The sequence below is a fragment of the Esox lucius genome, chromosome 4 (genome assembly GCF_011004845.1).
Source record: "Esox lucius isolate fEsoLuc1 chromosome 4, fEsoLuc1.pri, whole genome shotgun sequence".
Taxonomy (NCBI): domain Eukaryota; kingdom Metazoa; phylum Chordata; class Actinopteri; order Esociformes; family Esocidae; genus Esox; species Esox lucius.
This window is the reverse complement of record NC_047572.1, coordinates 4,905,096-4,924,571: the sequence shown is the minus strand read 5'-3', so window position 1 is coordinate 4,924,571 and position 19,476 is coordinate 4,905,096. Positions and strand designations below refer to the sequence as shown.

The 19,476-nt window shown below is 38.4% G+C and overlaps 1 protein-coding gene across 1 annotated transcript in view; it reads left to right on the top strand.

Annotated features, from left to right (window-relative positions):
- The window catches only part of vtg3 (vitellogenin 3, phosvitinless), a 30,908-nt gene extending 11,516 nt beyond the window's left edge, over positions 1 to 19,392 (top strand). Inside the window, exons 12-28 of the mRNA XM_010906020.3 lie at positions 1,689 to 1,906; positions 2,003 to 2,100; positions 2,210 to 2,334; positions 2,430 to 2,507; positions 2,830 to 2,949; positions 3,056 to 3,245; positions 3,326 to 3,413; positions 3,757 to 3,942; positions 4,878 to 5,010; positions 5,099 to 5,267; positions 5,369 to 5,478; positions 5,566 to 5,658; positions 13,271 to 13,483; positions 13,601 to 13,746; positions 16,706 to 16,844; positions 17,015 to 17,123; positions 18,741 to 19,392. Coding sequence (XP_010904322.2) covers positions 1,689 to 1,906; positions 2,003 to 2,100; positions 2,210 to 2,334; positions 2,430 to 2,507; positions 2,830 to 2,949; positions 3,056 to 3,245; positions 3,326 to 3,413; positions 3,757 to 3,942; positions 4,878 to 5,010; positions 5,099 to 5,267; positions 5,369 to 5,478; positions 5,566 to 5,658; positions 13,271 to 13,483; positions 13,601 to 13,746; positions 16,706 to 16,844; positions 17,015 to 17,122 — 2,214 coding nt within the window. The 3' untranslated portion in view covers position 17,123; positions 18,741 to 19,392. The remainder of the gene's footprint in view (positions 1 to 1,688; positions 1,907 to 2,002; positions 2,101 to 2,209; positions 2,335 to 2,429; positions 2,508 to 2,829; positions 2,950 to 3,055; positions 3,246 to 3,325; positions 3,414 to 3,756; positions 3,943 to 4,877; positions 5,011 to 5,098; positions 5,268 to 5,368; positions 5,479 to 5,565; positions 5,659 to 13,270; positions 13,484 to 13,600; positions 13,747 to 16,705; positions 16,845 to 17,014; positions 17,124 to 18,740) is intronic.
- The last annotated feature ends 84 nt before the right edge of the window (positions 19,393 to 19,476 follow it).

Here is a 19,476-nt window from a genome sequence, read left to right as displayed (position 1 = left end):
ATATTGTGATGTACACGCATGTAATATTCATAGTAGTGTACAAATGAGCCTTTCTAAGATGCATTGGCAATGTCGTTGCCTGGTGAAAGGTTCTCATAGCAACCCAAACTATACAACTATACAACCCATATTATACACGGAAAACCCCAATTATACATGGAACGCTTCAGGAAAGTGGCTACAAATAATATACCATTGGAATCGGACGATTATGGCGAATCTATTTTTCGAAATATTTATGCAAATGAGCACTGTCCACGGGATCGCGGACGTCGACCATGGATGTGGCAGGTTGTTGTCAGCGCACCATGCCACCAGGTGCTTGACCTCCTCCCTGTAGGCTGACTTGTCACTGTCACTGATCAGGCCAACCATACTGGAAACTGAAACCTGAGTTTCTATAATTGAAAAAGTTATTTGCAATCTTAATTCATTTTGTTTGACTTGAGCAGTGCATTCTTTGTGATCATGCAAATATTTTTTTCTGACATCATCACAATGGCCAGGATAAAGCATACATATGGAAATGTATACATTTGCACTATTCTGAAGACCTGCATCAATATATTCAGACCTTTGTTATTACTAAAGGGATTGTTTTAGGTGGTTGTCTTTTATTCGGGTGCACTGTGTGTTGCACACAAATCTTGTCTTTTAATGTAAATTAGTGCTGGAGCCTAACTGGAAGCCCTGTCATTGCTTTACCGCCCTTTATCACACTGAAGGATAACTACAGTATAATGTTTTTGTACTGTAGCTATAATGAGTATTTGAAATATGGATTTATTTCAAATACTCATTAAAAATTTAGGGTTTCTGAAGTTACTTTAATTGAGAAGTAACTTTGTCTTAACTTCAATGGTTCCACCATTAGGTTGCAAGGACATTTGACTGGACGTAGTGGGAGCTGCCATGGTCAAAGAACTTAGGGTTTGATCATTTCTGATGATAGGGGCAGTTTCCCATGTTGCTCTATAGGCAAAAGAGGGGCCTATCACTGATTTCTGTGTCCCTCTGTGGGCCCAGGATGTAGTCAGGAAGGGCTTACTAATGTCTTCATGTAATTTCTTCTAACCATCTCACAAGATCTTATTGTTCATTTGTATTATGTATTTTCATGTGAATTTGTATTCATTCTAATGTCATATAATGATTTTGAAAGCAAATTAACCCTTAATGCCCAAATGACAGTACTGTATAAAACAACACCGGATGTAATATTAATATTAAAAAAATAATATCAAAGCACAGAGTACATGTACAATAAGGTAGATCATTAAAAGAGATTCAAAAACCTTAATTTGTTCCGCCCCTCTTAGCTCACATTCAGCAATATTTTGTCTATTTCTGAAAATGTTTCTGAGATTAAATTATTTTTTATTGAAACAGTGCATTTCATATAGTTGCTAAAAATGTCATCGCTTGACTGTGGAAATTCTGATGTTACAAGTGCTTCTTGAGTAGAGACCTCGTCCACACTAAAGGTTTCATCCTGTCATGGAGCGAAGTGTTTCATTTATCCTACCAGCTCTTCGTCTGATTTGTCATGCCAGTTTAGTGTAGGGTGCTTTCTAAGCATCTGCTATGCTGGATTACGGCGGCTATTTCCTTGGCAGAAAAGAGTAAGAGTTGCCTTACAGAGTATACACTATGATAAGATGATGTGTGTTTCTTGTGTGTATTTTCAGGTCCAGGATATCACAGTAAGCTTGTTTGTTCAGAGGGAACTTCCAACAGAGATCCGTATGCTGGCCTGTATTATTCTGTTTGAAACTAAGCCACCTTTGGCTTTGGTGTCAACACTGACGTCATTCCTATTGAATGAGGCTGACATGCATGTGGCTAGCTTCACTTACTCTCTCATCCAGAGCATTGCCAAATCCAGAACTCCAGACAACCACTTACTGTAAGCTGCCTATGACATTTCTTTTTAGAATGAATTTTGCTGATTCAGGTTTGTACTATTATATAGTAAAACTCTGTTTTGTTACCTTTTTAAAAGCTCAACAGCCTGCAATATTGCTATGAAAATCTTAGCACCAAAATGTAGTCGTCTCAGTTACTACTACAGCAAAGCTTTGCACCTGGATTGGTATAATGGTATGTTCCAATAACCATTAATGGGCATGGGTACTTTAAGAACGAAACGAAAATGTATACATTGTTAAGCATTTCCAATGACCGCTTACTGTTTGTCTTGAATATGCAGATGATTTCTTGATTGGCACAGCCACTGAGGTCTTCATGCTAAAAAATGATGCAAATTACATCCCAACAGAAGTAGTAACCAAAGGCAAATTACACTTTATTGGCAGAATACTACAGCTTGTGGAGGTAATCTGTAATATTCATATTCATTGTTTTGTATATTTTCTTCTGTTCCAAAAACTGAAATAAAAATATTTGTGCCTCTGGTTTATGTCATTCAGCTTGGTTTTCGTGCGGAGGGAATTAAGGAACTGTTTGGAAAAGGACTTTCAACAGACTTTGAGGCCTTAGTTAAATTAGTGAGTTCATAAATTATTTTTTATGATACAGTTGCAGGATTTCATAAGGACATTTCTTTTTTTAATTGCAGTATTTTTTAAGCTAAGTCATTACACCTACATTCACATTTGAAATGTTCGTCTCCTATTCTTTACTTTATATTCCATACCTTTATATTCCATAACTTCATTATGACGTTACAATGTACAATATAATGTACAATACAATTTGATTTAAATTATTTAATTTGGAATTTCAAATGTGTAGCTTAACTTGTTTTCATTGATTAAATCATATAATTCCTTCAAACTCAACTTTTCTCCCTATTAAATAATCTTTCAGCTGCAAGGTTCACTGAAACTTCCCACGGATAAGCCCCTTTTGTCTGCATATGCGCGGCTCTTTGGTCAAGAGTTATTCTTTGCGGATTTGAACAAGGACTTCATTCAGAGTATTATCAATGTGAGATTTCTTAAGTCAATCAAGCTTTGCATGTTCTCTGACATACAACAAACACTTCCTGTTGTCTTGAAACATAGTCTTCTCTTCTGCCACTATCTTCTTGCAGGCTGTCAGTCCTTCATCAGAAAAAGACCACCCAGTCTGGAAGATGATTGAAAATCTTCAGAAGGGGACATCATGGCACTGGACCAAGGCCTACTTAATGTTTGAGACCAGCTACATTCAAGCCACATCGCTAGGTCTACCACTAGAAATCAGCAAATATTATCACACAGTGATTACGATTACCATGAATGGTAAGCATTGAATATGAATGCCCATTGAATACCCAGTTTTGTTTGTCAAAATTAAAACCTGCTTATTTTCTGTTCTGTAGCTACAGCCACCATCAGCCCACCACTGAATAATCGCATGGGACGACTGTTGACCTCTGATGTTACACTAGTGACTGATGGATTTGCTGGGTAAAATATTTTTTGAAGCATGGACAGTCCCACTTTTTGCAATATGTTACATTCATTGTACAGGACAGTGAGAATGAAAAGAGTAGAGAGAGTGCTTATGCAATGAATCAAACCCATAATTGCAGCAATGCACATAGTAGGATGATCTCAAAACCGTGGTTTTGACAGTTCAACAACTCCGGGCCATGGCAAGTATTTACTCAATGGATGACCATGAACATGTTATTTCTCTATTATGAGAAGAAGACTACTAGGATGTTTCCCATGTCATAGCCTACTTTAAAATGGCAAACATTTTGTTTAATGCTAATATAATGGAATGTGCTGTGTCATTTTGTTGCAGTTACGCAAAGGACCAATTTCTCTTCCATGGGATAAACACTGACATATTCCAGTGTGGCATGGAAATGAAGAGTAAAAATGTGCTTGCCATGCCATGGGAATTTAGCATGAAAATGAACATCAAACAAAATACATTTGAACTTGACCTTCCTCCTTGCAAAAAGAAGATGGATCTCTTCTTAGTCAAGTATGCTGTCACATTTCCTTACACCTGGATCTTTAGTCTACTGTAGCGAAAAAACCTGAGATTCCACAAGAATCTCAGGTTTTTATCTGCATGTGCAGACAATTTGTTTTGAGCAGTGTATATGCTCAGAACGTTCAGGGAGCACATACTCATCACAGGATAGCACCAAGTCAATTAAACCTCAGGGATATCAGTCTGTCCAGTTAGGAAGCATAAGCGATTGTAAATCAGTGTCACCTGTTTTGGTGCAAATGAAAGTGCAACAGTAAGACAACCCCCAAAAAGGTAGGCAGTTCCTGGATGACGAAGGCATTGTCCCTCATGGGCTCCAGACCTGAATCCAACTGAGAACCTCTGGTGGCGTTGGATCAGTGTATCCAATGCCACCAAATAGCGCCACAGGCTGTCCAGGGGCTCACTGGTGCCCTGATCCACCATCTCATCAAGAGCATGCCTAGACGTTGTTGGGAGTGCATACAGGGGGTCATACATACTACTGATTCGCATTATGAGTTGCCATTATGAAAGTTGGAACAGCCTGAGATTTCAGTTTTTCGGTGTGAGTTTTATCCATTGACCGTTGATACATCATTAAATACTCGAATTACACAATGTGATCTTTAATATATTTCCTTCATTGAGACCCAATGTGTGAGTTGTGTTCTCTTAATATTTTTTAGCAGTGTATTTAGATCACAGCTGAATCAATGCCTGCCTGATCATACAATGAGGACAGTTTTCAACATGATAAAACCCAATACTATTGAGACATAAATACTTTGAGACATAAACACAACTGCATTTAATTGTGCATTATAATTCAAGTTTAACTTGTGAAACATTCATACAATATGATTCAACATTGTTCTGAATGATGTACAGTAAATCCTTTAAGCGGATGTTTTAAGATCCTACTTTTCATTTTGTTACAAAAGGTTTGATGTATATGCAGTCTCAAGGAATATTGAGGAGCCATCACTGGCTAAAATGACCCCAATGATGCCTGAATCTACTGAGGCTGAAGTGGATCTAGAGCCAGCCAAAAGAAATGTGACTTCTAGACAAAAGGTAAAATCACCCTTCAATTGAAAATGGATTGCATGGAATGTAACAAAATATAGGTGCATGTCTAATATGCTCTATTTTTGTCACATAGATTGAAAAAACTGACTTTTACAATCCACAAGCAAAAGTGTGTGCAGAAGCTAGCATCTACGGGGCAACTTTCTGTGTTGAGTCTGAGGCAAAGCGATCACACTACATTGAGGAATACCCACTTTACTACCTCTTGGGATACACCAACTTTGCATGTAGAATTCAACCAGGTAACAGTAGACTGTGTACATGTAAAAAGTATGCTTTTCCTTGTACATTGTGTGGAATGGTAAGTTACAAATGTTCATTTCAGTCCATATCTTTCATTCAGCCCAGTCAAACAAACCTGTCGATGGGATTCACATTGAGCTGAACACCGGTCTAACCAAGTACCCAGTTAGTGTTCGCCAACTGCTTGACACCCTGAAGAGGTTTTCCAAGGTAATGTGACATGCTTGTATTACCTGTACACATGCTCTTATAAGCTAATGAAATGTGTGACCATTTAGACTGTTTTCATGTCTGCAGGACGCAACTGATCGTTTGAGTCCCTCTGGTTTGTCAAGCAGTAGAACATCTCATCGAGCAAATGTTGAACCCAAAGTAGATTTTACGTTTGAGGTAAAGCTATGACTGAATTGCACCAATGACTAGTGTACATTTCAGTTATTTTGATTGTTGTTATGGGTTCAGCAGTGAAGCTGAATCCAATTGCAATTGTTGGCATTCCATGATATAGTAATTTCTTGGGGGGGGGGGGTAAAGCTTTGTATAATAGTGAAAAGTACCACACCTTATGCAATGCCATTCAAATTGGTGACATGTTACAAGACATTGAAGATGCCAAGTTGTTTAAAACCTGCATGCTGACTGTATGTTTGACTTTGTAGTTTCATTACTGACCGCCATATTTCTAATTTGAGAATTCTCCATGTTTACATTTTCTCTTGCCCTCTGGTTATTGCCCTCTGATTCATTTATTCAAAATATTGAACATGAGAGGATGTAAATGTGGAGAATTCTCAAAATTAGAAATACTGCGGTCAGTAATAAAACTACATATCTATTTAGGTACTTATGGTATGAGTACCATGCCAGCAAGTATGCAGGAAGTGTAGCCTGATCAGAGAGAAAAGTAACCAATGCTCTGAACCAATACCAATACAAGAATGTTGTTTCATTCAATTCATAAAGTGCTTTTCATGGCAACACGTTTTATTCTGTAGTTGTAACCCCATGGTAGCATAGGATCCTGCCAGCAGATTATTTGGAGAAAACATGAACATGTTTGTTGTTCCAAACTACTCTAATATTGTGCTCTATCTTTTAACTTGTTTGTGATGGACATGATGAACATCATATTTTCTTATCATGGGTAACTTTGAAATGTTGTGTGCACGTGCATCTGCACTTCAATTGAAAACCATCCCTTCTGGAACTGTAAACTCAGCAGCTCCATTATCTTGGTAAGAAAAGATGGATACAGTGGGACAAATAAGTATTTAGTCAGCCACCAATTGTGCAAGTTCTCCCACTTAAAAAGATGAGAGGCCTGTCATTTTATGAGAGACAAAATGAGAAAAAAATATCCAGTACATCACATGTAGGATTTTTAATGAATTCATTGGTAACTTCCTCGGTAAAATAAGTATTTGGTCACCTACAAACAAGCAAGATTTTTGGCTCTCACAGACCTGTAACAACTTCTTTAAGAAGCTCCTCTGTCCTCCACTCGTTACCTGTATTAATGGCACCTGTTTGAACTTGTTACTAGTATAAAAGACACCTGTCCACAACCTCAAACAGTCACACTCCACGCAAGATCTCACCCCGTGGGGTCAAAATGATCACAAGAATGGTGAGCAAAAATCCCAGAACCACACGGGGGGACCTAGTGAATGACCTGCAGAGAGCTGGGACCAAAGTAACAAAGGCTACCATTAGTAACACACTACGCTGCCAGGGACTCAAATCCTGCAGTGTCAGACGTGTCCCCCTGCTTAAGCCAGTACATGTCCAGGCCCATCTGAGGTTTTCTAGAAAGCATTTGGATGGTCCAGAAGAGGATTGGGAGAATGTCATATGGTCAGATGAAACCAAAATAGAACTTTTTGGTAAAAACTCAACTTGTCGTGTTTGGAGGAGAAATTTGCATCCAAAGAACACCATACCTACTGTGAAGCATGGGGATGGAAACATCATGCTTTGGGGCTGTTTTTCTGCAAAGGGACCAGGACAACTGATCTGTGTAAAGGAAAGAATGAATGGGGCCATGTATCGTGAGATTCTGAGTGAAAACCTCCTTCCATCAGCAAGGGCATTGAAGATGAAACGTGGCTGGGTCTTTCAGCATGACAATGATCCCAAACACACCGCCCGGGCAACGAAGGAGTGGCTTCGTAAGAAGCATTTCAAGGTCCTGGAGTGGCCTAGCCAGTCACCAGATCTCAACCCCATAGAAAATCTTTGGAGGGATTTGAAAGTCTGTGTTGCCCAGCGACAGCCCCAAAACATCACTGCTCTAGAGGTCACATTAAAAGTGGAAAAGGGTCTGACATTATTTATCTTTGTCTCATTATTTTGCATCACAAAAACCTGGAATTTTAACAGGGGTGTGTAGACTTTCTATCCATTGTATGTAATGTCTGGGGGACTGAGGAGAAGTTTTCTACAGAATGGGGTCTTCTCTCCTCTGTATTTCAGCAAATTTGGGAGACTGGTAAAGGCTCTCTTTGCCAATTTCGGCATCTCCAGGCCTGGCAATGAGATGTATGTTTATGGCTCCTAAGTATACATTAGTTTCAGGTGAGCCTTGAACACCCATACCAGTCCTTATCCAGTGATCGGCTGCCTTGGTTCTGAGGGTGAGACCAGGGAGGGTCTTACCCCTTAGAGGTTTAAACCCCTGGACAGAGGCCTCCCCCTGATTTTTGTAGCAGCAATTCAGGCCACTAGTGCTGCGTTTCCACTGGTGCCAATCACTGGTGTTTTACCCTAAAGTCCAGACTTTTTTCTGTTTCCACTGACACAGGCCAGTCGGCCACTAGGACATGGCCAAGTAGCCCGGCCCTCACTTGGTGCCAAGCCCCAGACTTTAGGACTTTAGGGCGGGGTTTGCGGATCGACGCGTGACGTGGTGTGAAAACGCTGCATTTTCTATTCGAATGGCGATTTGTATTGCTTGCTTTAGGCTTCTCATAATGGTTTTCATCCAATCTAACAAACAGATCCCTGATAAAATAAAGAAAATAAAGCAATAGTACAGGGCAGCAAAGACTCAGAACGGAAAGAGTTGGAACAACCAAAGGTGGTACTATGCCATTAACTCAATAGAAAACGCAGCATGTTGTGCTATTCGAATGGCGATGTGTATCATTTGCTTGGTCTTTAGGCATCCCTTGAAGTTTTCATCCGATCTAAGAAACCGATCCCTGATTAAAAAAAAGAAAATTAAGCAACAGTACAGGGAAGCAAAGACTCAGAACGGACCGAGTTAGAACGACCGAATGTGTTACGATACCATTGACTGAATATAAAAACGGAGGGCTGAGACCAAGACTTTGCTTGAAAACCCTATTACAACATGAAATTACCTCAGAATTATCCCAAATCCTTCAATTGAAGGTAGATAGTTTTGACAAAACACAAATGAAATAATGAATACACTGGCTTACAGTTACGAGTGTTACAAGTGTAGGTGGAGAAGGAGCCGGCCGCAAGAGTTTGAGGAAGAAATTAGTTACTCAAGTTCAAACGCCGTATTGTAAACAAACAGCATGGCGTTATTGTTTATTTTATTTTACCAGAAGCATATCGTCTTTTATTCTTCATAAACGGAAAACTAAATCGTGTTGATAGTTTACTCCTCCCTCCCCTTCTGAGCCCCTCCTTAAGTCCATGTTAACAAATATATTGTGTAAACAGGAAAGTCCGGAGACAACATTAGCATAAATCACTGTTGTGACCCTAGTGCTGGGGTAAAGCACCAGTGGAAACATTGCATATGATTCCCTCTACGAGCTCCCTCTATGTGTAAATGTGGTAGGCCTTTGACACTTGTTGCCAGGACAACACTTGTTGCCACTCCCTAGCTCAATTGCAGATGTGCTGGCTTTCCTGCAAGAGTTTTTGGGGAGGGACCCACTTTTCTTTATAAAACAAAAAGCACTTGATACACTTTGTGGGGCCGTTTGAGCCTTTGTCAGTCGAATAAAGCCTGATATCATTTTATCTTGTAGACTTGTTTGTGGCTCTATCTTTCAAAAACCTTTTGTCCATCCCTTCTGCACTATGTCCACAGTCAGTGACTCCAAGCTGCACTCCTGGTGCCATGGGCCTTTTGAGTCAGGAGTTTGTCCTCCTTCCCTTTTGTTCCTCCCTTTGCATTCATTGGCCTGCAGTGTCTGTTTTCAGGTGTGCCTTTGCATTATCTGGACCAATTGTTTGTGTCTTGTGGTGTCCTTTCCGGATGATGTCTTTCCCTCTTGTTCATGGAGGCCTGACCCTGGCTTATGGTTGCAAGGTCATGCGTTCTTTGTAGGTTTGTCTGTCTGAGATTTGCATAGCAACCATGTGGGCAACGCTGCATGCCTTTTGAGTGGTTCTGATGTCTTTGTTTCACCACCACTTACCTGGCATCTTTGGTGTTTTTGTCATGTACACTACTGATATGTCATCACTAATGTGCATGTGTTTCTTAAAATTGTCACCTTTAATAAATTGTATTTGTTCCCTGAAAGTTATATTCATGGTGTGAACTGCTTTTCATCACTGTAGCTAGAGAAAAAATGAATATTAATTGGATGGCAGATTGTGTAACGAAAGAACTGACCTCATATCAGGGTTGTTTTTCTGCTAGTGGTCTAGTGGCTCTTCTTAAGATCAATGGATTTATGAATTCCACTGAGTTCCAGCATATTTTATTCTAAAACCTGGTGGCCTTGCCAGCAGGTTGAGACTTGGCAGTGGATAGAACTTCCAATATGACAATAACCCCAAACACACATCAAAATTAACAAAGAAAATAGCTGCAGGACTACATCCCTGTCTCTGGACTCAAATCCCATTGAAAACATGCGGTCTTACTTGAAGAGGGCAGTTCACAAGCACAAACGTAAGACTATCAAGGATTTTGAAATGTGCTATATGAAGGAATCGTCTAAGATCCCTCCAGAAGTGTGTGCCAGACTTGTCAGACTTTACAGGAAGAGGTACAGTGCTGTCATCCACTCCAGGGGAGGAATCAGGAAATATAGATTGTAGGGGAGGTAATCATTTTGAAACCCATGTCTTTCAGAAACATACAGTGGGAAGAACAAGTATTTGATACACTGCCGATTTTGCAGGTTTTCCCACTTACAAAGCATGTAGAAGTATTTTTATCATAGGTACTCTTCAACTGTAAATCACAAATCATACAATGTGATTTTTAGGATTTTTGTTTTAGATTCCAAGTAATTAATTTGCATTTTATTGCATGACATAAGTATTTGATGCATCAGACAAGCAGAACTTAATATTTGGTACAGAAACCTTTGTTTGCAATTACAGAGATCATACGTTTCCTGTAGTTCTTGACCAGGTTTGCACACACTGCAGCAGGGATTTTGGCCCACTCCTCCATTCAGACCTTCTCCAGATCTTTCAGGTTTCGGGGCTGTCGCTGGGCAATACGGAATTTCAGCTCCCTCCAAAGATTTTCTATTGGGTCCAGGTCTGGAGACTGGCTAGGCCAGTCCAGGACCTTGAGATGCTTCTTACGGAGCCACTCCTGAATTTTCGTTTTAAACTTTAGGAGGACTTGAGGTCCTGGTCCACACCTGCGGAGTACCAGGTTTGAGGGTCCCGTTGCTTTCCCTGTCCTTGTCCATCTGGTCATACTTCTGACCTAGTCTACATTAAAATAGACTCTTGATTTAGCCCAGATAAATGTATTAATTATTCCAATTGGACTCTTGAGCAGGGGGATTTAGCGTGCACTGCAGGATTTTAATCCATGACGGCGTAGTATGTTACTAATGGTTTTCTTTGAGACTGTGGTCCCAGCTCTCTTTAAGTAATTGACCAGGTCCTGCCTTGTAGTTCTGGGCTGATACCTCACCTTCCTCGTGATCATTGATGCCCCACGAGGTGAGATCTTGCATGGAGCCTCAGACAGAGGGAGATTGACTGTCATCTTGAACTTCTTCCATTTTCTAATAATTGCGCCAACAGTTGTTGCCTTCTCATCAAGCTGCTTGCCTATTGTCCTGTAGCCCATCCCAGCCTTGTAAAGGTCTACAATTTTATCCCTGATGTCCTTACACAGCTCTCTGGTATTGGCCAAAGTGGAGAGGTTGGAGTCTGTTTGATTGAGTGTGTGGACAGGTGTCTTTTATACAGGTAACAAGTTCAAACAGGTGTAGTAATTACAGGTAATGAGTGGAGAACAGGAGGGCTTCTTAAAGAAAAACGAACAGGTCTGTGAGAGCCGGAATTCTTACTGGTTGGTCGGTGATCAAATACTTATGTCATGCAATAAAATGCAAATTAATTTTAAAAAAATCATAGAATGTGATTTTCAGGATTTTGTTTTAGATTCCATCTCTCACAGTTGAAGTGTACCTATGATAAAAATTACAGACCTCTACATGCTTTGTAAGTAGGAAAACCTGCAAAATCGGTAGTGTATCAAATACTTGTTCTCCCCATTGTATCATACTATTCATTAAGATGGTTTGTGTTTGAAATGAAAGTATATAGCTGTTTCTTATGTTTGAGCCCACAAATATGACTAATCGTTAGTGTTGTTTATTTTTTTACATTCGCTTTCTGAAGGGTGACAATACATTAATTTATTGTATATACTCTTATGACAATATTGACAGATGGATTTGTTCTACACAAGTATGCCCATACCATCTACTAGCTGATTTGGTGATCTGGAGTGCAGGTTATTGTTTTAGAAATATAATAACATTTGTTATTTGTTGTGTCCATTCTCAAAAACCTAACATGATGATGCATTACACCACAATTTGAATATACATATTGTATCTCAGTCAATATAAGTACACTGTCCACAATATAATAGCTAGCAGTTAAGTCAGTACTATTAGGGAGGGAAAAGACTAAATTGTTAATATTAATTCACATAAAGCAGGGATTCTATATTATGTGCTCTTTTCAAAAGTACTTATTTATTTAGGCAAAGTAAGTTTATTTGCATAGCACATTTCATACACGATTCAAAGTGCTTTATATTAGAAATAACAAATCATGCATACTAGAAATAGATTTATCATGAAAGACAAAGCATACATATAGATTTTAAGCCTAGATATAGAAGTGGTCAATGTTAGAGCAAGTTTAAGATTTTCTGGCTATTTGTTCCAACTCTGCCTAGCATAATGACTAAACACTGCCTCACAAACCTTTGTCCTTACTCTCGGAATGGTTAGCAGACCAGACCCTGATGACCTAAAGGGTCTATAGGGGTCATACTGTGTTAGAAGGCCTGGGATGTAACTTGGCCCTGAACCATTGAGTGTTTTACAGATAAGTAGCAGTATCTTAAAAAAAAAGTTAGAACGACCTATGAGATACAGGGAGCTAGCGAAGAGATCTAACAATTGGTGTAATGTTATCAGCTTTTTTTTTTTATGGAGCAGCGTTCTGAATGAGCTGCAATTTTCTGAGGACTTTTGTAGAGAGACCTGAAAACAGGCCATTACAGTAGTCCAACCTACTGCAGATAAGTGTGGATAGGTTTTTCCAGATCTTGTCTTGACATTAATCTTCTAATTCTAGCAATTTTTGTAATGTTATAATAGGTTGATTTTGTCATTATTTGTATGTGGCTATTGAAATTCTGATCAGAATCCATAATTATCCCAAGATTTTTAACTTGGCAGAGATTTTTTACTTATGTGACAATGTGTCAAGGTAATTACTGACTATCAGTCTCTTGTCTTTAGGAATTATGTCATGGAAAATGTTAAGGTTGCAATTTAAAGTAAATATGTTCCAATATTAATAATTTCCATGTCAGCTTTGTCTAGAAAATGGTCAGGATTCGGGAAATTAGACTGCAACACATGGCACCAGCTCTAAATTTTTGTCACAAAAACCTTAATTAGCTAGTTACACTGTTTCAGTTACACTTTGTCTTGTAATCATATCTGAAACCTAGTTATGTATACAAAACAGTGACAGCAGTATAATTACTTTTGTTCCTTTTTGTACACTTCCCCAGGCTTTTAATGCTACCTGTGAACCAGCATTCACCATGAAGGCTCTGGCCATAAGTGGCAACAATAGGCCAGAGGGTTACGAAGCAGCTGCTTACTACAACCATGTGACGAAGATGTACAACAGCCAGCTGTTCGTGTCTCAGGTTGGGGAGAAGGCCAACTGGACGTTATGCACAAGTGCCAGTTTGGATAAGACCCAGCTGGGGGAACTAAAGGTAATCACTGCAGATACTAGGCCAGTGGAGATGTGAGATGCCCCTACTTATGGATGGGAGAAAAAATATATGTAATTCAAAATGGTTGCTTCATAAGTACTCTGTTTCACATGTTAGATACACCTAAGATGGGGATCTGATTGTCAGTCATATCAGATGTCTGTGAAAGCTTCCACTACACACCTGCCTGAGTTTGAACCCACAGTGAAGGCCAAGATGCACTGGAATACTGTTCCTGCATACATGAAAGAGGTTGGTCAAAGGTGAGACAAGGACTCATTCAGTACACTAAAAACTATTTAATTACAGCGCAGTCCTCTGTAAGTATTTGGACAGTGAAACAAGTACTTTTGTCTTAGTTCTATACTACAGCACTTTGGATTTCAAATGATACTGCGATAATGGGGTTCAAATACAGACTGTCATCTTTAAGTTGAGGGTATGTTCATGCTTAAGAACCATTTAGAAATTAATAGCATGTTTTATACAGATTCTGTATATTTAAGTGGACCAACTGTCGTGTATTGAGTAGGTGTGATGTTTGCAATATTTGTATCATGATGTATCAATAAATCATAACAAATCAATCAGAGATATAGCCAAAACATTAGGTCAGCCATAGTCAAGTGTTTGATACATTAAGAAGGAAGACCTGGAAAGTTGATGGCCAAAAAATGTCCACCATAATGAAGAGAAAAAACAACTGTCTGATCAGGAACGCTCATCGGAGGTGTGCATGAATATGTCAGCCACTACCCTTTCCAGAAGACTTAAATAGGAAGGACTGCAAGGTACGAAAAAAATTGTTAAAAACAGAAAATAGCATAAAAAACTAATGGCAAGAGAACTGTTCAGGAAAAATCTTTTGTGGACTGAGACAAACATTTACAGAGTGATGGCAAGGGGAAAGTGTGTTTGTGGTGGAGGGGACTGGCATTACAGCTTATCTATGTAATATGATGGAGAGGTTATATTTTGGGCAATTATGGCTCACCACAAGCTTTTTTCGGGGCTAAAAGGTGGAATGTTCTTGACTGTCCAAGTCAATTACCCGATTTAAGTCCAGAAGAGATTGTTTCACTTGTTGAAAACGACAGAATTCTCAGAAAAAAACTGAGTTGATACTGTGACTAACACCATCTATGGCCAGATAATAAAATTTTAACTTATGTCTTATGTCCATTAATGACAATCATGGAGGATCTAAGTAAGATGTTGCTGAACAAAAGGATATGTGCTGCAATTGCCGGCAGAGACGATGGCCAGGACATTAAGGTAGCCGTAGAGAATTCAGCATATTAATTCAGCATGTTCAGATCGTCCAAGATGTTTGTTGGTAGCGGTCAATGGTGAAGCCGATTGCAGGGCCTGGAATAACACTGGATGATGTTCACAATGTAGTCCAATGGTTAGTTTAGTTAACATTAAGTTACCTAATCATCACAAGCATCGTATATGGAACGTTTAGTTATGTTTGCAATTATGATATTTCTACCCTAATGCAACCAACGTAATTCATGAATACTTTTGATTTTATGATCATACGTAGGTAAAACTAATGAAAAATGGGGATGTGGCCATTCACATTTAGTCGTCAATGTCAGTCAGTATCAACTTGATTATTGGTCTGTTTTATTAGTACTGCTTCCTTATGAGCCACATCTTGCATTGTTAATAACCTCTAAAATTAAATGATGACAAACAGATTAGGTCCCTCCCACTAGGCCAACATTGAATAGAAGCAGTACCAGGCTCATCTGCGCTGTGCGCAATAGCCTGGGGCTGAGGTTAATGGGTCATTGACTTCAGGCAGTCAGGACTTGCAACCAGGAGTTTAATTGGGCTTATTAAAATAAGAGCCAGCCAGCTCTTTTGGTTGTGAGGAATTTGCATATTACAATACTGATGACAATTGAATAATCTAATCGAATTTGCTGTGCCCACATATGTTTTGTTATTGTAATCTGTTCTCTGAGCCTAGGGGAAAAAGTGCATTTATCTACACATTTTTAACAGAAGCCTGCACTTTAAAGTTTGTTAACAAATCAAACACAAACTAAAAAGAAACATAGATTACATTTGGTTTTTATTGACATTAACTGGGGAAAGTGGTTACAGTCCAACATAGCATAAACGAGCCACAAGATGGTACAATACAACATACACAATGAAAAAAATATGTTTTTTACACAAACATACTCATGACCCTATTTCATAATAGCATAAAAGTCTCCATTTCGGATCCAAAAACCTTTCTCAGACATGCTACCCTGCAAAAAAATGCAAGGTATTTGTTAGTTACAAAAATATATCTTTAGTCATTTTATCTATTCTTTGGGAGTAGAGGACTATACCAACTAATCTTGTGTTATATCTTTATACTTATGGACTTCACTGTATATATACACATTGAATATGACCCACATTGAGTGCAATGGGGATTTTAACAGCTGGGCAAACTGATATGCATTGAAAATACAACAACTCAAGTAGTACCCAGCATTGTATGAAATCTTCAGTTTCTTATTTCTCAGAGTAAGAGTAATGAGTTTAAGAAGAAAGTTATTTGTTTCTGGACATTTTGAGCCTATAATCGGACCCACAATTGCTGATGCTCCAGATACTTAACTAGTCTAAATAAATGTCAGTTTTATAGTTTTTTTTCATTAGCAAAACAGTTTTCAGCTATGCTAACATAATTGCAAAAGGGTTTTCTAATGATCAATTATATACGTTCAAAATTATATACTTGGTCTAGCAAACACATTGTGAGTTATTTTTGCTGATAATGGGCCTTTGTACACCTATGTAGATATTCCATAAAGAATCTGCCATTTCCAGCTATGATAGTCATTAACAACATTAACAATGTCTACACTGTATTTCTCATACATTTTATGTTATTTTAATGGACAAAAACAAGGACATGCTTTTCTTTCAAAAACAAGGACATTTTTAAGTGACCCCAAACTTTTGAACAGTAGTGTATTTTTACCTTGTTATAACCAACAATATTTAATAGAAAACTAAATGGATAATTTATCTGAAAAATAATCATGAAAATAATGAAAAAACACAACGCTTAGTGCTGTCAGCGTTTGACATAAGTCACTGTAGCTGTGCAGCTGCATACATCATTGTAGCCAGGGGCCTGTTTTTTTAATAAGAATAATAATTAAAGCAAAATATAATAGTAATAATGAATACATTATTTTCCTTTAGCATTCAGAAGTACATTCCAGGGATTGCTTTCCTTCTTGGGTTTCACCAGAAACCTGACAGAAATGCCAAACAGGAAGTTTCTGCAACAGTTGTGGCAGCAACAGCGGACAGAATTACTATGAAGATCAAGTTCCCTGAGGTTTTTATAACTGCTTTAATCAACAATACATTAGTTTGTAAATGGTTTTAACCTAACCTAACCCAAGTCATATTTTTGCTTAAAAATGTATTGATGCATAGTCATTCTTTCTGAGGGCTCCTAGATGTTTCTGGTTGTCTTCTAACAATAAATTTTTTTCATTTAACCAGTTCACAGTCTTTCGTCAGGCGATCCCTATTCCAATCCGAGTGACCGATTTTGAGGAGCATCAACAGTACATGGGAAACACAACATTGTTGATGCATAGAGAACTATAAGGTAAATGCAATTAATGTTTAAGCTCAAATCATGTTCAGACAAATGTCTTGATACATTTCATATACAGCTCCGGAGAAAATTAAGAGACCACTAAATTTTTCTTATCAGCATCTCTACGTGTATTGCAACCATTCCATTCCAGTGTCTGTTAAATTCCAACACAGGCACACCTCATTTTACTTAATGAGGTACTGATTAGGTGATTACCTGAACCAAATCTAATAAGGAAAAGTATAAAAAAACACTGCTGTGGTCATCAAAATGTTCTTGCAATAGGACCAGCTGGATGGCAAAAACAGTGCAAGTAGTACCTCAAAGATAATGCAAATAAAAAAAGAACTATTCAGTGTGACAAAAGAGTTGAAAAGAGAAGCTATGAGTGAGGAAAAGAAGGGTTCAATTCTGGCTTTACTGGCAGAGGGATACAGTGAGCATCAGGTTGCTTCCATCCTGAAAGTTTCAAAGACGGCTGTTCATAAGAAGGGGACAACAACAAAGCTACAGACTGGCAAAATGATGACCTTCAACTCATTCAGATGTCACTCAACAACCGTAGGATGACATCAAGTGACCTACAAAAAGAATGGCAAACAGCAGCTGGGATGAAGTGCATGGGGAGGATGGTTTGAAACAGGCTCCTAGGGGTAGGGCTTAAGTTGTGCAAAGCTAGAAAAAAGCCCTTAATCGATCAGAAGCAAAGTAGAGCCAGGCTGAAGTTTGCAAAAGACCATAAGGATTGGGCCCCTAGAGGAATGGAGTAAGGTCATCTTCTCTGATGAGTCAAATTTCCAGCTTTGCCCAAAACCTGGTCGTCTAATGGTTAGACAGAGACCTGGAGAGGCCTACATGTGTCTCGCACCCACTGTGAAAATGGGTGAAGGATCGTGATGATCTGGGGATGCTTCAGCAAGGCTGGAATTGGGAAGATTTGTCTTTGAAGGACGCATTAATCAAGCCAAGTACAAGGTTATCCTGGAAGAAAACCTACTTCTTTCTGCTGTGACAATGTTCTCCAACTCTGAGAATTGTTTTTTCCAGCAGGACAATGCTCCATGCCACACAGCCAAGTCAATCAAGGTGTGGATGGAGGACCACCAGATCAAGACCCTGTCATGGCCAGCCCAATCTCCAGACCTGACCCCATTGAAAACCTCTGGAATTTGATCAAGAGGAAGATGAATGGTCACAAGCCATCAAACAAAGCAGAGCTACTTGAAATAAAAATCTGGGTTATTCCACCAAATATTGATTTCTGAACTCTTCCTAAATTAAAATATTAGTATTTTGTTGTTGAAAAATGAATGTGAATTTTTCTTTGCATTACTTGAGGTTTGAAAACAATGCATTTTCTTTGTTATTTTGACCAGTTATTTTATACCAAAAAATACTCTAAATGAAAATATTTGGAATTTGGGTGTAATGTTGTCAGTAGTTTATAGAATGAAACAAACACATACCTATGAATAGTAAAACCAAGAGAAACTGATAATTTTGCAGTGGTCTCTTAATTTTTTCCAGAGCTGTAGATTTTGTAATTCCTGATTTTCATTTGAAAATGGTTGGGCTCAAATTTTTAGGCCTTTTTTTGCATGAAGATTTATTAATTGTGTTGTCTAGACTTTACTAGTGCAATAATGCAGAAGGACAAAAGGAGCAGCGATCAGGCAGATGGCAAACATGATCATTTCTAGGGAAAACCTGGATGAAACATCCAAGAAATTGATAGATTATGACATTTCTAGTTTATAGCATTTCTATATTTACAGTATATTAATGAGTACATTATTTAGGAACGGTTGCTTTCCAGTCAATTTATTATTTTTACTGTGAATATGTTATTGCACTATGCAGTTATTGTTATTAGTTTACTTTAGATCATACTATGCGTATATTGTCATTCATTTCATTGGAGTGAACTATGATTAAGTTCTGAGTTTTGTGAAAGGCATTTCTGTTTGTATTGATCTTAGTAGCACATTTGCATGGGTATGCCTTCTCCCTTCTACCCAAAGCCTTCCTTTAGATAAGCGATCATGTGACTTACACAAATTATTACAAATAATTGATGCAATGGAATTGTACTGTGCCTTAGCAATCTAATGTTGTGCTTGTGTAAGTGGGAGGGGAAAGCTGATGGTTATTTTGGTCCGTCAAACTCTGTTGAATGTATTTTTTCCAGCTTAAACATCTTGCTAAATTAGCTTTTTAAATGTCACTTTAGGTTTTGGATTAATTTGTATAATTTAGGATTACTGATCCTCAGTTTACATAAAATAAGGTGAAATCAACTCAAAATCACATGTACTGTACCTTCAATATATACTGTTAATTTAATATTGTAAATATATCACTA